Here is a 15,923-nt window from a genome sequence, read left to right as displayed (position 1 = left end):
GCTCTTTACCTCAAAAAGTATGCAGCTCTTTATCCAAAAATGAGAGGACCTGCAAAATAAGTTTTATTATAACTTTTTAATTTTAAAATTTAAACTATCAATTAGGTTCATAAGCCATGTTCACCCAAATCCATTCATGTTTATTTGATCTGCTTAGAAAAAGCCATTTGCTTTCTATTTTTAATGCATTACAGATATGATATGGCTTCAAACCATTGGCAGGAGGAGCCACATGTTCCAAAAGAAACTCATTTACCAAGCATTGAATTAAATACCTTAGAAACAAAGTTCTACCATTGTCTCAACACATGTGATTGAGTTTTAGAATTAAAGAAAAACTTATTTCTTGGTGTTCTAGAGTTTTAGAATTAAAGAAAAACTTATTTCTTGGTGTTCTAGTTTTCTGCTGTGATTGTTTTTGTAAATCTCTTTTGATTTTTGAACCTATATGCTATGCTACGTTTAATATATGAGATGGAGGAATAAAAGTTTTTGTGGTAATAGTGAAGAAATTCATGATTATTATTTTTTAATAATCATAGCGTGTTTATGCTACGTTTAATATATTAGAAGCCACATGTTATTTATTTATTTTTTTGGTGCTTTCTTGGGCACCTTGCCTCTTCCTTTTTTTTCTTTTCCTTTCCTGGACATTGCCTTCCTTTTTTTTTTTTTTTTTTTAGCTAGACATGATTTTTATTTTTTAATAAGTTGGGTGATTGTTTCTTTTTTGGTTGTTTGTCACTTTTTTGTTTTAATTGGCCATCATTTTTTTAACAAAAGTGTATGAGTAAATTTATACAAATTCACTTTTTTTCTATTCCTTCACTTTTCCACTCTCAACCAAATAAAAAGGAGAGAAAATAAAATCTTTTTTATCCTCCCACCATTTTCTATATATCCTCCCACTCTTTCACCCCTCCAACCAAACGAAGCTTAGAGAAAGTAAAGATGGAGGAACAAACTAAGATGGAGTAAAGCAAACAGAGAAAAAGGAGAATAAGAAACAGGTTGTATGCAAGTTTCCAATGATCTCCTCATAGGTACCTTCTCTTCACTCTCTCTTGGATTTTCCATCATCAATTTTTTGCTTTCAGTTCAATTTTTTTCCTTTGAGTTTTTGAATTCCCCTCAAAGTATTCGAAGAAATCCTTGAACCAACTTTTTTGTCATCAATTGCTTCTTAATTCTAATTTTGGTGTAGGTGTGCGGAAGAACAAAGGATATTATTCATATGGAGAATTTCTATTTGGGCTCATTAGAGAAAATTTTCATTTGTAATTTGGATATTTTAATTTAGTTTTTTAATCTTTGGTGAGTATGTAGGTTGGGAATGGCATTGATGGGTGTGATGAGGCTTGAGTTGGAGATGAAAGTCATTGTTCAAGTTATGGCTGGAGTGTTGTTTTTTACTATTTACAGTCTCACTATTGCTGTTATCATTGGTACATGATTTAACGCAAAGGCCAAATAAAAGTACATTTTTGATGGTTATGCACATATATCATTTGGTCTTGCTTGTGATTTTGCAAGGCTCACTACTGGTATGGCAATTGGTTGTGTTGGTCATGCAGGTGTTAGCCTGTTAGGTCTATTATATATCTATTAATATTTGCATGTATCGATTGGTTCCCGCATTATCATATCAGCAATTGTTATCTACTACATTGTGGATAGAGTTTTTGGGTTGGTTTTGAAGTTATTATTGCTAGATTTGTGCTTCAAATTCAAACTTCCTACTGATTCATTTGTTTAAGTTACCAGTTGGATGAGCTTGGTTCGCATTAGTGTTTGTGTGACAAGGTTGACATTTTTAATTTGGAAAAACAAAACAGCTTGTCTGGAAATTGAAGGGTGAAAAGAATGCAGTGCTTACTCAACATCTATTTAAAGTTAGGCTATATTTTGTTTATAAACCTAAGGCTTAAAAAACTTCACAAGCCCAAGATGAAAAGCTTTAATTTGCAACTAATCTACCACGGGTGTTTTAAACGACATATGATGGCAATTGAATGTCATTATAACATATGATGATTTAATTACTTCACAAATGCTATATAAAAAAAAAAAAATTAGAGTTTGGAAGCAGTAGGTATTTGGCTTCTTGGTTGACGTAATTAACCATTTTAACAAACAAGTTTACTTCTAAAATAACATTACACTGTTGGGCATAGTCTTTTCATGGCAAAAATGGCCCATTACCATCAATTTTCAAAATAATTTTCCCAGAAACACTGTTTCCAAACTATATAGCAATATACCACTTTTTTAGGTACTCGAGTTTGGCAAGCTCGAGTACCATGTTTTTTTAATCCACTATCGCCCCATATTCAAGGAGCCCTATAGTGGCGTTTTTAATCCCTATAGTGACGTTTTCGGGCCAAAAAACGCCACTATAGGGCCTCATGAACCTGTTATGGGGACTTATAAAAAAAATTTTGCAGGAAAACGCCGCTATAGGGCCCAAAAACGTCACTATAGGGATTAAAAACGCCACTATAGGGCCCCGTGAACCTGTTATGGGGACTTGTAAAAAAAATTTTGCAGGAAAACGCCGCTATAGGGCCCGAAAACGTCACTATAGGGCCCCTAACCTGGTATGGGGGCTTAAAAACGCCGCTATAGGGCCCGAAAACGTCACTATAGGGCTTAAAAACGCCACTGTAGGGCTCCTTGAATATGGGGCGACAGTGGATTAAAAAAACATGGTACTCGAGCTTGACAAGCTCGAGTACCTAAAAAAGTGGTATATACCTATATAGTTTGGAAACAGTGTTTCTGGGCAAATTATTTTGAAAATTGATGGTAATGGGCCATTTTTGCCGTCTTTTCATGATAAATATTTAATTAGATGCTTTTGAAAACAATATTCTATAAACCTTAATGACATGATATGAGGGTCATCAGCTTTGTCACAAAAATTTGGATCTATTAAAAGTCAATAGTAGAATTTCTTTCCCTTTTTCTTTGAGCTTTTTGCATTAGAAATTATTGCAGTATCAAAGTTTTGTTTAAATGTTTGCACTAGAGTTTGTTTTAGATGTTTAGTACATTTACTTGAAAGTAATTAAAATTCTGCACCTTAAGGTGTTTTCTCCTATTTTATTCATAGAAATTTTAATATAATAGTTTAGATTCAAATGCAAGTTATAAAATACAGATTTTTGGTAGCTATTTAGATGATAATATGCTAGAAAAACAAGAGGTCAAATTTTTTTTTTTTTTTTTTTTTTTTGAGAAACAAACACACACACACAAGGGAGAGGGAAAAGAGTTTGATTATACATGAGATGTGCTCACCTTATTTGTAACATTTTTAGACCAGTGCGTAGGCATCCCTTTGTAATTCAAAGATTTTTTTTTTTTTTTTTTTGGATTTGGTAATTCCCATATATATATTTTAAATATTTGTGATAGAACATAATATTATAATACTCTTAAAGTTTGTATAGATCCAAATTTAGTAATTAGTTTTGATGAGTTATAATATCATTCATATAGTGTGACTATCATGATTATCATTAAAATTATTATCTCAACTTTGTGTGAAAAATTAAAGAACATTAAAGCTTAGGAATAGTAGATCATAGGGTAGTTTGATAGATGGGAAGGCATTAAAGTGTAAAGAGCACACCTTTGTTTGAGTGAAAATTCTTTTCCATAATTTTTGTCATATATAAAGATTGAAACATTTTATTATTTAAATTACATCTCCCCCCTTCCCCCTCCAAAAAGGGGGGGGGGGGGGGGGGCGGGGGGAATAAATTTTTTCTTTTGGGAGAAAAAAGAGGGAAAATAAAACTTAAAAGAGAGATTGTAAGAAAAATGAATTAATATTGTTTGCCCTCAGATTGTTGACACTAATTCATTCATTACATACTAATATTATGGATAGTAAATTATAAATGTTAGGATTGTTGAAAATAATTCATTCATTGTATATTAATATTATAGATGTTATGAGATTGGAAGAAATTTTTTGAAGAAAGCAATTTGTTTTTCTAGTATTTTGAGTTTAATTTTTTTTTTTTTTTTTTTTTTTTTTGTTTCCACCATAATCTTCAAGTGACCAAGGATCGTTTTGCAAAATCTAATACTGCAAATGTGAGATTACGTCTCATTAGTGGTTGTATCTATCAATCTTCACAATACAATGTAGGCATGCTTAATATAAAAATATTAACATTAATAATAGAAATTAAAATTTTTTTTTCACTACTATTCAATGTTTTTGTGCGTAAGCATGGGTATATGCTAGTTTCATTAATATAAAAACATGAACATGGGCATAAAGTTATATATAGTTATGAATTAAATAACTAAATTATTATATATTAACTAAATATTAATATGTTATATATAATTAATTAGTTCATATACTAAATAAGTCTTTGGTTATATTTTTATTATTTTTATTTTGTAAATATAAGATCTAAAAGCTTACTTAAATCATTTTAACAAACGTTATATATTTTCAACTAAACATATTTACTATTATTAGTTATTTAAAAAGACTTATTGTTTATTTTTATAATTTTAATAAATTATTTATGACATCATTGATCAGACCATAAATCCGACTCCTGTTTGACCATAAAACCGATAACTAGTCATTTTTTGGTTCTTTATCCTTACCAATTTTTAAAACCATATTTTACACCCATTTGTTTGCTTAAGGTCACTACCTTAATGATGGAGTAAATCATCCTCTCGTACAGTAACATGACAGGTGTAGGCGATCTAGTGGTGAGATTCAATTTTTAATTTTTAATTTTTTTGGGAAGAAGGTGAGATTCAATTAGTATCCACAGTCTTGATCAATTTAATAACTTATAAAAATTCATTACTTTCTTCCTTTGGTCTTTTAACCACTAGCATAATTTTTATACAGAGGTGACATCACATCATGAGCCACATTTAAATATTGAAAATAATATACCCATAATAATCAGAAAATGCAAATTTTTATTTTTATTTTTGATAGAAGTGAAAACGCAATTTATTAATAAATAAAATCCATAAAATTGGTTTTTGAGGGGAGGAGGGTGTTGCATACTGTATAGACACAATTTTTATATCTAGGGTGCTGATTGCAAAATTTGAAAATTAGGGGGGCAAAATACAAGTTTCCCCAAAATTTAGAGTGGCTATGTACAATTGGTAAATAATCCCTCCCTCCCTTCCAAGCTAAAAATCGAAGCCCTTCTTTCCACAGTGAGTCCCCAGATTCAGATTGGGTTCGGTGTTGCCGCCGTGAATCGTCAGCGGCGTGTGCCCCTCAATCGCCGCTGTCCCCTCTCATCATATCACGGTTTTAATGATGGAGGAGACACCTTCAAATGAAAATTCGGAGGAGCACTCAATCACTCCTCCTCCTCCTCCTCCCAATGATGCTACTCCGACTGCTGTTGCCGTTGCCGTTGCCGATGCCGATGCAGGTGCCGGTTCCGGTGCCGATGTTGATGCTGATGCTAATGCCGATCACCATCACCACGAAAACACGGTTCCTGATCCCATCAACCCCGGGTATGTATATATATATACACACATAGTTTATACCTACTTTTCTAAACTTAGGGTTTCATTCTTTATTAGTGTAAAAAAATGGCTAAACAAATTGAGATTGTAGAGGCGTAGAGTTGAAAGCTGAGATTGCCGAAGAAGAAGCGGATGAATTCAAAGGCATACTTGAAGTCATTGCATCCACTGGCAAATTTTGGTATCAAATTTTCAATTCCTTGTTGAAGATGCATTTCTCTGATTTTTAATTTAAATAATAAAAAAAAAAAACCAAATTATTGATCAAGATTACTAATAAAGGAAAGAGGAGCATGAGATTATTAGGATTCTATTTACAAGACAAAATGGAATAGCTATTGATTTAATGCTAAGGTCTGACATGCTTTTTCATAGAAAATTGGAACTTCTTTTGTAGAAAACTGTTGAAATGTGGTATGAATATGACACGACACAAGACATGGCGACATGTCAATTCTTGAAAAATTAGGACATGACTCTGATGTTATTGAAAAATTAAAATTAGCTATTTATTTTAATTTTTACTTTTATATTTCTCTTAAGGAATTTTTCCCATTTCACTGATGTGTCACTGACTATCACTTAATTGACATTGCTACTAGTCCAGTCATTGTCATTTAATTATTTTTACTATTTTTTCCCGGCTTCTTTCTTTGTTGTATGAGATGGATTTTGTGATGCCATACCAGTTGATTTTAACATAATTTATCCAGCAACTGGATTTTTTCTTGCTAACAATGAAGTATTAATTTAACTTATCAAAAAACAATGAAGGATTAAGGTAGTCAAGTTATAATTTTTAATGCAACTGGCTTGTATGGTTGCCAACATTTATTTGCAGTTGACATAATTATGATGGTCAAGGTTATGAGTTAGCTTTGCAGCAGATTCTACACCTGTTTATGTTACCATGTTGCTATTTCATTGTATAGGTTATAGGTTGCACATTTTATATCTAATATCGTATGTTTCAGTTATAGTAAATGTGGAAGTAGATGTGCCTGTTTCATCTTCATAATCTTTGTGTGTTTTATTTTGCACCTTAGGCATGATTGGGACAAATTGAAGAGCATGCTATCCTTTCAGCTGAAGCAGGTATGGGGAGGTATACTGGCATATGCATCTCTTGTTACTTCACAATAATTGTTTATGGTTTTTAATTTTTCTAAAATATGTGCATCATTTTATCTTTGTCTTCGCTTCCAAGAAAGACCGTTATCTGACTGTGTGTGACATCTAATGAAGGTCTTGTCGGAGTATCCTGAGGCGAAAATGACTAGTGAGGAACAAAATGCTTCTTTAGGAGAAACCTACCTGGAACTTGTGAAAAGGTTGGATGAAGGTATCTTCCTAATCATGTCATCTTGTGCATACTAATGGGATTAGGAAAACAGCGTTTTGTTATATGTATTGGATGGAACTTGTTGGTCCTAAATATTGAGGTGTTTTGTTCTAGAATGAAGACAATATATAAGGATGGAGCAAATAAGACAGATTTATCCTTTTCCCTAAAACAAACCCAAATTAATACAAACAGCCCCCCTAAAATGAACTCAAACAATCACTCTTCCTAAACCAAGGATAGAGAGATATTTGATAACAAAAGTCATCATCTGATGGAAATATCCTTAAAATAGTCATTGACTCTATGTCTAATTGTCTATTAAGTTTTACGGTGTTAGAACTAGTGGCTTTGAACCAAAAATAGCTTATAAAAAAGGGCTTTGAACTGGTGATAAGTTCAGAGAAGATTAGGGTGTGTGCATAACTTATTAAAAAAAAAAAAAAAAAACTTTAGGGAAGAATTGGAGAGAGAAAACAAGGTTAAGTTACTGTAGGCTGCTTCTTTGACTCTTTTATATGATGCCCCATATCTAGTGCAAAACCAAAATAAGTTGATCAAAAATGCCCTTATGATTGATAATGGTTTGATTTTCACAGATATGAGAGAATTTGAACCTATGGCTTCCACTCCATGATGGTTGCCTTTTATCATCACATCAAGATATCAATGGATTTGTTTTTGATGTAGCCATATAGGCGGGATTTGAACCTAGGTCCTTTATTTGACAACAAGAGACTTTACTAGTTGAGCTATTTAGAGTTCAAAATAATGGTTTGGATTAAAATGTAGTGCTAAACATATTCAATTGACATTAAAACAAGATTTTGTAGGAAACATACAATAATCATCCATTCATAATGAAAGTGGAATAAAGCAGTGATTTGCTAGAACCTTGGAGTCTTTGCTTTATATAGGACATTTGATGGATTCTGATAAAATAATTTCAGGCTTGGCTCAGTTAAAAATGGGCTAAGCAGCAAAACCAAATACTATGCTGCTTGTGCTTGGATTGGTTGGTGGAAAATGCATTTAACTTCAGTCTAATCCTAATTAAGCTTGGCTTGATGCAGTATTCTAGCTTTCTGTGCTTAGTTTTTAGGGTAATGCTTTCTATTTCCTTTGTATTCAAATTGGAAAGTGCCTGCCTCTAACCTAAGTCGGGGCCACCTTCGAATTGGGTGTCCCAGTTGATGAAAAATTTCTGTAACTTGGTGGGTTTCCCTATTGTGAAACACGAATCTCAATGTTTGGCTTTGTTTCGCCTTTTGGAACAGGAGTGTCTTGAGGTGATTGAAGTTGGGGTGCCCAATCGTCTTGCAAATTCAGGGTCACGAGGTCTTAGGGAGCTTAAGGGGCTTATCTCTAATGTTAATTACTTAATTACGATAGTGTCTCATCTAAGAGTAGGAGCAGAGTTTCTTTGATTACTGTGGGGGTTGTTGGTAGTTGTAAATGACTCCACGACTACTTTCTTGGAATGTAAGGGGCCTTAACAATCCCCGGAAGAGAGAGGTTTGTAAGAATCTTCTAAAAGATTGGAAGTGCGATATTGTATGTTTTCAAGAAATGAAAGTATCTTCTACTGATGTTGCTTTCGTTCAGAGTTTATGGGGGAGTCCTTTCATTGATTGGGCTGTTTTGGATGCTGTGCAGACCTTGGGAGGGGTCTTGCTGATTTGGGATAAGAGGGTTTTTGAAAAATTGGATGTAATTGCTAGACAGTTTTCTGTCAGTGTCTTATTGATAGGAGTGGTGGATGACTTTGTTTGGGCTTGTACAGGTGTGTATGGCCCCAATGATGATGGTCAACGGGCTTCTTTGTGGGAGTTGTCGTCTCAGGTGCATGCCAGATGGCCTATGGCATGGTGCGTAGTAGGTGATTTCAATATCATTAGGTACCTGAGTGAAAGGCTTGGCTGTGAGTCGTTTAGCCCGGCTATGTTTGCTTTCTCGGACTTTATAGAGAATAATTCATTTGTGGATTTACCTTTAGAGGGGGCTTCCTGCACTTGGTTTAGAGATTTTGATCTTCCCTCTATGTCAAGAATTGACAGGGTTTTGGTTTCTCTAGATTGGGAGGAACATTTTGAGAATAGATCCCTAAGGGTGCTTCCCTGTATTTTTTCCGACCACTGCCCTCTTTTGTTGGAAGTTGGTGCTGTTCGATGTGGTCAGAGTGCCTTTAAATTTGAGAATATGTGGTTGAAAGTTGAGGGTTTTGTTGATAGAGTTCAGCAATGGTGGAATGGGTACAGTTTTGTGGGTTTACCAGGTTTTATTTTGGCTCAAAAATTGAAGGCTTTGAAACCAGATTTAAAAGGGTGGAACAGGGAGGAGTTTGGTGACCTGGCTTTTAGAAAGAAAAATTTGTTGACTGAACTGATGGATTTAGATGCGAGGGAGGAGTTGTTGAGGCTTTCGAATGAGGATCAGCTTTGTCATATTCAGCTCAAAGGAGACATAGAACAGTTGGCTTCTCTTAAGGAAATTTCTTGAAGACAAAAATCTCAGGCCTTGTATGTGAAGGAGAGAGATAATAATACTCATTTCTTTCATAGATTAGCAAACTCTCATAGAAATGCTAATCATATTAAGAGGATCGAGGTGGATGGTGTTCTTTATGAGGATGAATTGGATGTGCGCTCTCAGTTAGTTCTCTTCTATTAGGGGTTGTATGAGGAAATTGAATTGGGGCACCCTACTATGGAAGGATTATATTTTGCTTGTATTGAAGAGGAGGAGAGGCAGTCCTTAGAGAGGGAGCTCATGAAGGAGGAAGTCATCCAGGTCTTAAGGGAGATGGAGGGTGATAAAGCCCTTGGTCCTGATGGTTTCACCATGGCTTTCTTTCAGAAATGTTGGAGTGTTGTGGAAAAGGATGTTATGGATGTCTTTGATTATTTTCACCGGCACTCTGTGTTTGAACGGTCTACGAATGCTTTATTTCTCACTTTAATTCCTAAGAAGTGTAATGCTGTTAATATTAAGGACTTCCGCCCTATCAATTTGGTGGGCAGTGTGTACAAGTTGTTGTCCAAGGTGTTGGCTAATAGGTTGAGTGCGGTTTTGGATAATCTCATCTCTGAGACTCAAAATTTGTTTGTTAGAGGAAGGCAAATTTTGGATTCAGTGCTCGTTGCAAATGAGTATCTAGATAGTAGGTTGAAGAGCTGGTTACTGGATGTGGTTTGCAAGCTTGATGTTGAAAAAGCATATGACCATGTTAATTGGGAGGCCTTGTTTTATTTGTTGGACCGGATGGGTTTTGGGCTGAAATGGAAGGGATGGATTAAGGCTTGTGTTACTTTGTCTGTTTTTCAGTCCTGGTTAATGGATCCCCTGAAGGTTTTTTTGGAAGTTCTCTTGGGTTAAGACAAGGAGACCCTTTATCCCCGCTTTTGTTTCTCTTGATAATGGAGGTTTTAAGCAGAATTTTGAAGAAGATAGAGGAGAATAACCTCATTCGGGGTTTTCATGTGAGTGTAGTGAATTTTGTTGGTGTGTGGATTTCCCATTTGTTGTTTGCGGACGACACTATCTTATTTTGTGAGGCCTCTAGGGAGCAGTTGCTGTCCATGAGGTTGGCGTTATCTTGTTTTCAGGCTTTTATGGGCTTGAAGGTTAATGTTGGGAAAAGTGAGATTGTCCCTGTTGGGGAGGTGTATAATCTAGCTGCATTGGCTAGTATTCTTCATTGTAGAGTGGGGAGTTTGCCTATGAAATATTTGGGGATGCCATTGGTAACTTCCTTTAAGACGGTTTTGATTTGGAATTCTATTTTGGAGAAGATTGAGAAGAAATTATCAGGTGGAAGTGTCTCTATTTATCTAAGGGTGGTAGACTCACATTACTAAGGAGTACTCTCTCAAGTTTTACAACGTACTTTTTATCTCTCTTCGCTATTCCTAAATCTGTGGCTGCTAGAATGGAAAGTATGTAGAGGCATTTTCTTTGGGAGTCTTCTGAGGGGAGTTTCAAATATCCTTTGGTGGCTTGGGAAAATGTGTGCTTACTTGTTGAATTGGGAGGTTTGGGGATAAGAAGTGTGGTGTCGTTTAATCAAGCATTATTAGGGAAATGGTTGTGGCGTTTCAGGCATGAAGTTACCCATCTTTGGCGGAGAGTTATCTCCACAAAATATGGTGAGGGTCAAGGGGGTTGGTGCACGAAAGTGTGCAGGAGGACTCATGGATGTGGCCTTTGGAGAAGCATTCATGAAAGGTGGGAGAGTTTCTCTAAGCATCTGTCTTTTGTAGTGGGTGAAGGCACTTGTATCTGCTTCTGGCATGATAGGTGGATTGGGGACAACACCCTAAAAGATCTATATCCTGAGCTCTATGTTGTTCAGCTACCAAAGAGGCTTGCATCTCTGAGGTTTTGTGGATTCTGGAAGGAGGTACTTCTAGAGTGTGGGACCTAAGGTTTTATAGAGCTTTTGAAGATTGGGAACTAGCTGCATCTTATTCTCTACTTCAGTTTATCCAACCTCGTATTCCTTGGGGGGATAGGAGGGATACCCTTTGTTGGCGGCTCAAAGGTGATGGTAAGTTTGACACCCGTTCTTATTACCTAGCAATTCAAGGTACTTCAAATTTTTTGTTCCCTTGGAAGGGTGTTTGGAAACCAAGGATTCCTAAGTGAGTGGCTTTCTTCTTGTGGATTGTTGCTCACGATCGGATTCTCACGTTGGATAATCTTATGCTTAGGGGTTGCCCTTTGGTAAATGGGTGTTGTATGTGTTGTTGTGATGGGGAGTTGGTAGACCATCTTCTACTTCATTGTCTTGTTACACACACCTTATGGACCTTCATGCTTCAGGCTTTTGGTATTCATTGGGTTATGTTAGGATCGGTGGTAGGTTTGTTATCTTGTTGGTATCAGTGGCTTGAGAAGCATAACTCGAATATTTGGAATTTGTTTCCAGGGTGCTTAATGTGGATAGTCTGGTTAGAACGAAATCGTTGCTCCTTTGAGAACAAGGAGAAGACGTTGGATGAGTTAAAGGTTTTATGCCAACGTAGTTTTTTTGAGTGGTATCATTGTTGGGGCTTTATTGATTCTTCGTCTCTTCTAGAGTGTATATTTTCCCTTAGATTATCTTTCTGATCTCCCTCTCTTTTGTTTTGTTGTTTGTTTTATTTGTTTCTTCTTTTGTTTTTTCCTTAATAATAGAAAAAAATTGAGTCTTTTTTTTTTTTGGGGGGGGGGGGGGGTGGGTGTTGGGTGTTGGTGTGCTCTCACAGAGAGAGAGGTGTGAACTTGTTTTGCGTTGTGAAACCAAAAATTGTCATTAGATTTTGGTAGAATCTGTAAGAGACCTGGTTTCCAGAATCTTAGTTTACCTGGAATTGAACTTTCTGGGTGAATCCAAACTGCTTCACAGTTGATTGCTCCTGACAAAGAAGGTTTGGTTTTGGACTAGCTCCTCAAAACTAATCCATTATTTGCAAGAAAGAAATAAGATTTCTTGGTTTTATTGTATGTACAATGCTTGATGTGGATATTTTAATTGAGGATTTTGATCTGCATTTATTCAATGAAATATGGATTTGTCAAAAGAAAAAAGAAAAAGAAAAAGAAATTGTAGATTTGAATTGATATTTTATTAGGAAGGTTATCAGGCTTCTTTTTCTGTAGGCCCATGAATCATGATAACACTCTTAACAGTGCTTGCTAAACAAAACATGAGATGGCCATAACTAGTGCTGTAGTAGTTGATGTTGTTCTTATGTTTAATTAATTTATTGCTCCTCTACCCATCAAAATTGTCACATTTTATGATTTATAGTTCCATTTGCAACTATTAGATCCTCAAAAAAAGATCTTTTGGTTCTGTTAATTATTTAAGTGTGCATGGTTCAAGTCTTAAGAGTGGTCACTTGACTCACTTCATGCAAAAAAATGCTGAAGAGTAGACTGTATCCAAGTCACCCATCCTAAGAGTCCACTAAAGTGGAAACGGCATTGGGTAATGACCCTTTTATGTTTATCTGTGATGCAGCTCTTCTTGGCTTTGTTGAAGGTCCTCCGTTTACACTGCAGCGGCTCTGTGAGGTGACTACTTCATTTGTGCATTATATATTATGCTATTCTAACTGCCCCCACACATTCCCCCCCACAAAAAAAAACACACGTGGTGGTGGCAAACCAAAAAAAATGGTGGATTTCTTTGGGGGTGACAGATAGGGATACTTGCACATCTCCAAGTAATTTATGACTTCTTGACTAGGAAGATCTGCACATTAATTTTGTCTCATCGTTGTTACATATTTAATTTACTCTAATAAATTTCTCATGCTTTATCTTATTTATTTCTATTGAGCAGATCCTATTGGAAGCACGAACTATTTATCCTAATCTTTCAAAGCTTGGTTTAGCTCTTGAAAAGGTATGCTAATTTTTTTGCTGTTTCTGTTTGTCGATGTTGAAACCTTTAATGATTTATTGCCCTGTCAAGCGCAAGTTGTGTGGGTTTTCAAGTCTTAGGCTGTATGGTGCAATTGTAAAAGTCTCAGGTTTTCAAGTGCAAGTCCGCAGGTCCAAGCCTTGATAGCAGACACTTCATGCAAAAAAATGTTGGGAGTAGGGACTGTAGTCAAACTACCCCTTCCAGGAACCTAGTGGGATCAGGATCAGCACTGGGTAATGACCCCATATAAGCATTAAGAGTCCTGCTGGTCTGCCTTATTCTGTTGCTGCTTTCTAATATGGTTTTGTGAATGTTGATGCTACATTATGTGGCCTCAGTTTTTTGGGTGTGCATGTCTTTGTGTCTAGGGGTCAGACTCCTCTAATCACCAGACTTTGGTTGATCAGTCTTTGTTTATGGGTTTTCTTTACGAGTGATACTAGAGATACTACTGATTTTATTTTTATTACATAAGCTTACAAACTGATGTGTCAACATTTAAACATAATACATAAGGTAATTAAATAATTATTTATTATACTGTTGATGTGGCACCAATCATATTTATATTACCATTTCAATTTGTAAATTTTTTGTAGTAAAATTGGTAGTACCTTTTTTACGTTTTCCTTTCTTGACATAATCACTAGCTTCATAACGTGTTCTTGACATAATCACTAGCTTCATAACGTGTCTATTTGAGCATGAACGTGTTGTAAGATTTCACAATCCTAATCACTTATTCCTTTGCATTTTTTATTTTAAGAGGAAAAAAAAAATTCCATTACATATTTTATTATGTTTTGCATGGACACGTCAAATTTAGAGATGTTTGACATGGTCATGGCGTACACCGCTTTCCAAATAGTTATAGAATGGTGGTAAAAGTTTGAAAATTGAAATGGCTTAATATATCAATATATCAAAATTTTAAAAATTGTATTTATTCTTTCCTACTATTTTTGATGCTTACTGTTCTGACAGTTTATCTTGTCCTGCCTGTAGAATTTGTTGGTGACGTCTATGTTAAGCAAATCTATTGATCAATATCCACAATCAACTGTGCAAAAGCCAGATGAACCAGCGAAAGCAAGCGAAGAACTTAAGGCTCACCCCAATTCAGTACAAAATGGGGTCGAACCTATGGTAGGAGATGGAGATGAAGTAATGACAGATGTAGAGGCTGATATAGATGATGATATGACCATTGACATGGAAGCTTTTGAAGAAATAGTTGGATCATCAGAAAAAAAATCCGAACCAACTGCAAATTCTTAGTCTTGGGTGATTATTTTCGGTCAATTGAATGCCTCAATTTTTACCGAGCTAATGGCTCTATTTCATTGGAGTTCTGGATTTCTAAATGGGCACGGTTGGTCCAGTGTATTCTGCTTCTGGGTTTGGTAAACTTCATGATAGCGTTAAGGAAAGGATAGATCCTTGCGGCGAGGAATTACAAAAATCTTGTCTCAATATCCGAAGTGCTGTATTTATAAAATAGCATGAGATCGAAGATTACTTAGCTTTTCATCTGCTTATCAAGATAAAAAAAGTGAGGATTACTTGGCTTTTCAGATATTAAATTGGTATTGCTGTATTAAATTAATAACTTGTGAACGAATTTAAGCTCTTTATGTGATTTTAAATACTCAGGTGCAAGATAATAGCTCATTTGTTTTTGAGAAACAAACACACGCACACACAAGGATGGGCTCTAACACAGGCACACAACAAACTCTACGCTAAAGCCATAAATAGAGAATTAGTTCAATTTTAGAACATAAGTGACATCTTAGAACATAGTATTTTAAAATTTTTTTTCCTCATTGCTGAAGGCATTAAGTATATATAATGTTGAGTCAATTGGTTGTAATGAAATGCTTTTGGTTTATTCCCGTATGTATAGATTTGTAAATTTAGTTAAGCAATTTTTTGCAGAGAGTTTATTAAAGAGCACGATCTTTGACTACTATTGATAATTGATGGCATAATTTCCAATTTCTATTTTAACTAAATTTTAAGACCAAGTCTAATGTGATATTCAAATATTAATTCATAAGAGGTCTCCAGAATACAGAGGAAAAAAATTCTATTTGCAGGAGGATGGATTTATTTCCTGGAATTTAATTCATTGGCAAATTTGATGTTTTATTTGACCTCTAAAGATAATAGAGTTGTGATTGCAAAGAAATGGGTAGAGCTACCAAGGAGAATTCACGATTACAATATATCTTTTGATGGTATTTTGTTTTAGAGAAGATGAAATTATGGATTATTTTTATGGAACAGGCTCAACGAATTACAAATTTGAATGATTAGGGGTTTTTATTTTCTTGTTTTTGAATGGGCTTTTTTGTTGTATATATATATATATATATATATATTGTTGATGTTCAGTCATATCTTTTTTATTTATTTATTTTTTAATTTTTTGATGTAAAAGATAAGAGGTCTAATCTTCTTGTTTGGGTTATTTTTGTTGTTATTTGGGCTAATATTTATTGTTGTTATTTGGGTCTTTGTTTGGTTTTACTTTTTTAAGAGGTCAAGGATTGTGTTTAGGTGGGCCAAGATAATTTTTGTTGAATCCAAATTCTTGAGATTTTCAAGTTAGGTATTCAATATATATAT

The 15,923-nt window shown here is 34.9% G+C and overlaps 1 protein-coding gene across 5 annotated transcripts; it reads left to right on the top strand.

The window, feature by feature from the left end:
* The first annotated feature begins 5,159 nt into the window (after nucleotides 1–5,159).
* LOC126700079 (uncharacterized) lies at nucleotides 5,160–14,956 on the top strand. Of its 5 annotated transcripts, none has more exons than XM_050398060.1 (8): nucleotides 5,160–5,526; nucleotides 5,630–5,719; nucleotides 6,585–6,633; nucleotides 6,784–6,880; nucleotides 12,885–12,937; nucleotides 13,209–13,271; nucleotides 13,399–13,525; nucleotides 14,298–14,956. In XM_050398060.1, exons 1-8 carry the CDS (start codon nucleotides 5,318–5,320, stop codon nucleotides 14,333–14,335), a joined length of 726 nt encoding a protein of 241 aa, XP_050254017.1. In that variant the 5' UTR covers nucleotides 5,160–5,317; the 3' UTR covers nucleotides 14,336–14,956. The 5 variants fall into 5 exon arrangements, with proteins under 5 accessions (XP_050254017.1, XP_050254016.1, XP_050254018.1 ...); XM_050398059.1 differs by having other exon boundaries at nucleotides 13,393–13,525; XM_050398061.1 differs by having other exon boundaries at nucleotides 5,161–5,526; nucleotides 13,421–13,525; nucleotides 14,298–14,503.
* The last annotated feature ends 967 nt before the right edge of the window (nucleotides 14,957–15,923 follow it).

The sequence above is a fragment of the Quercus robur genome, chromosome 9, assembly GCF_932294415.1.
Source record: "Quercus robur chromosome 9, dhQueRobu3.1, whole genome shotgun sequence".
Lineage (NCBI taxonomy): Eukaryota > Viridiplantae > Streptophyta > Magnoliopsida > Fagales > Fagaceae > Quercus > Quercus robur.
The sequence above is the reverse complement of the archived record's forward strand: the minus strand, read 5'-3'. Positions and strand labels throughout refer to the sequence as shown.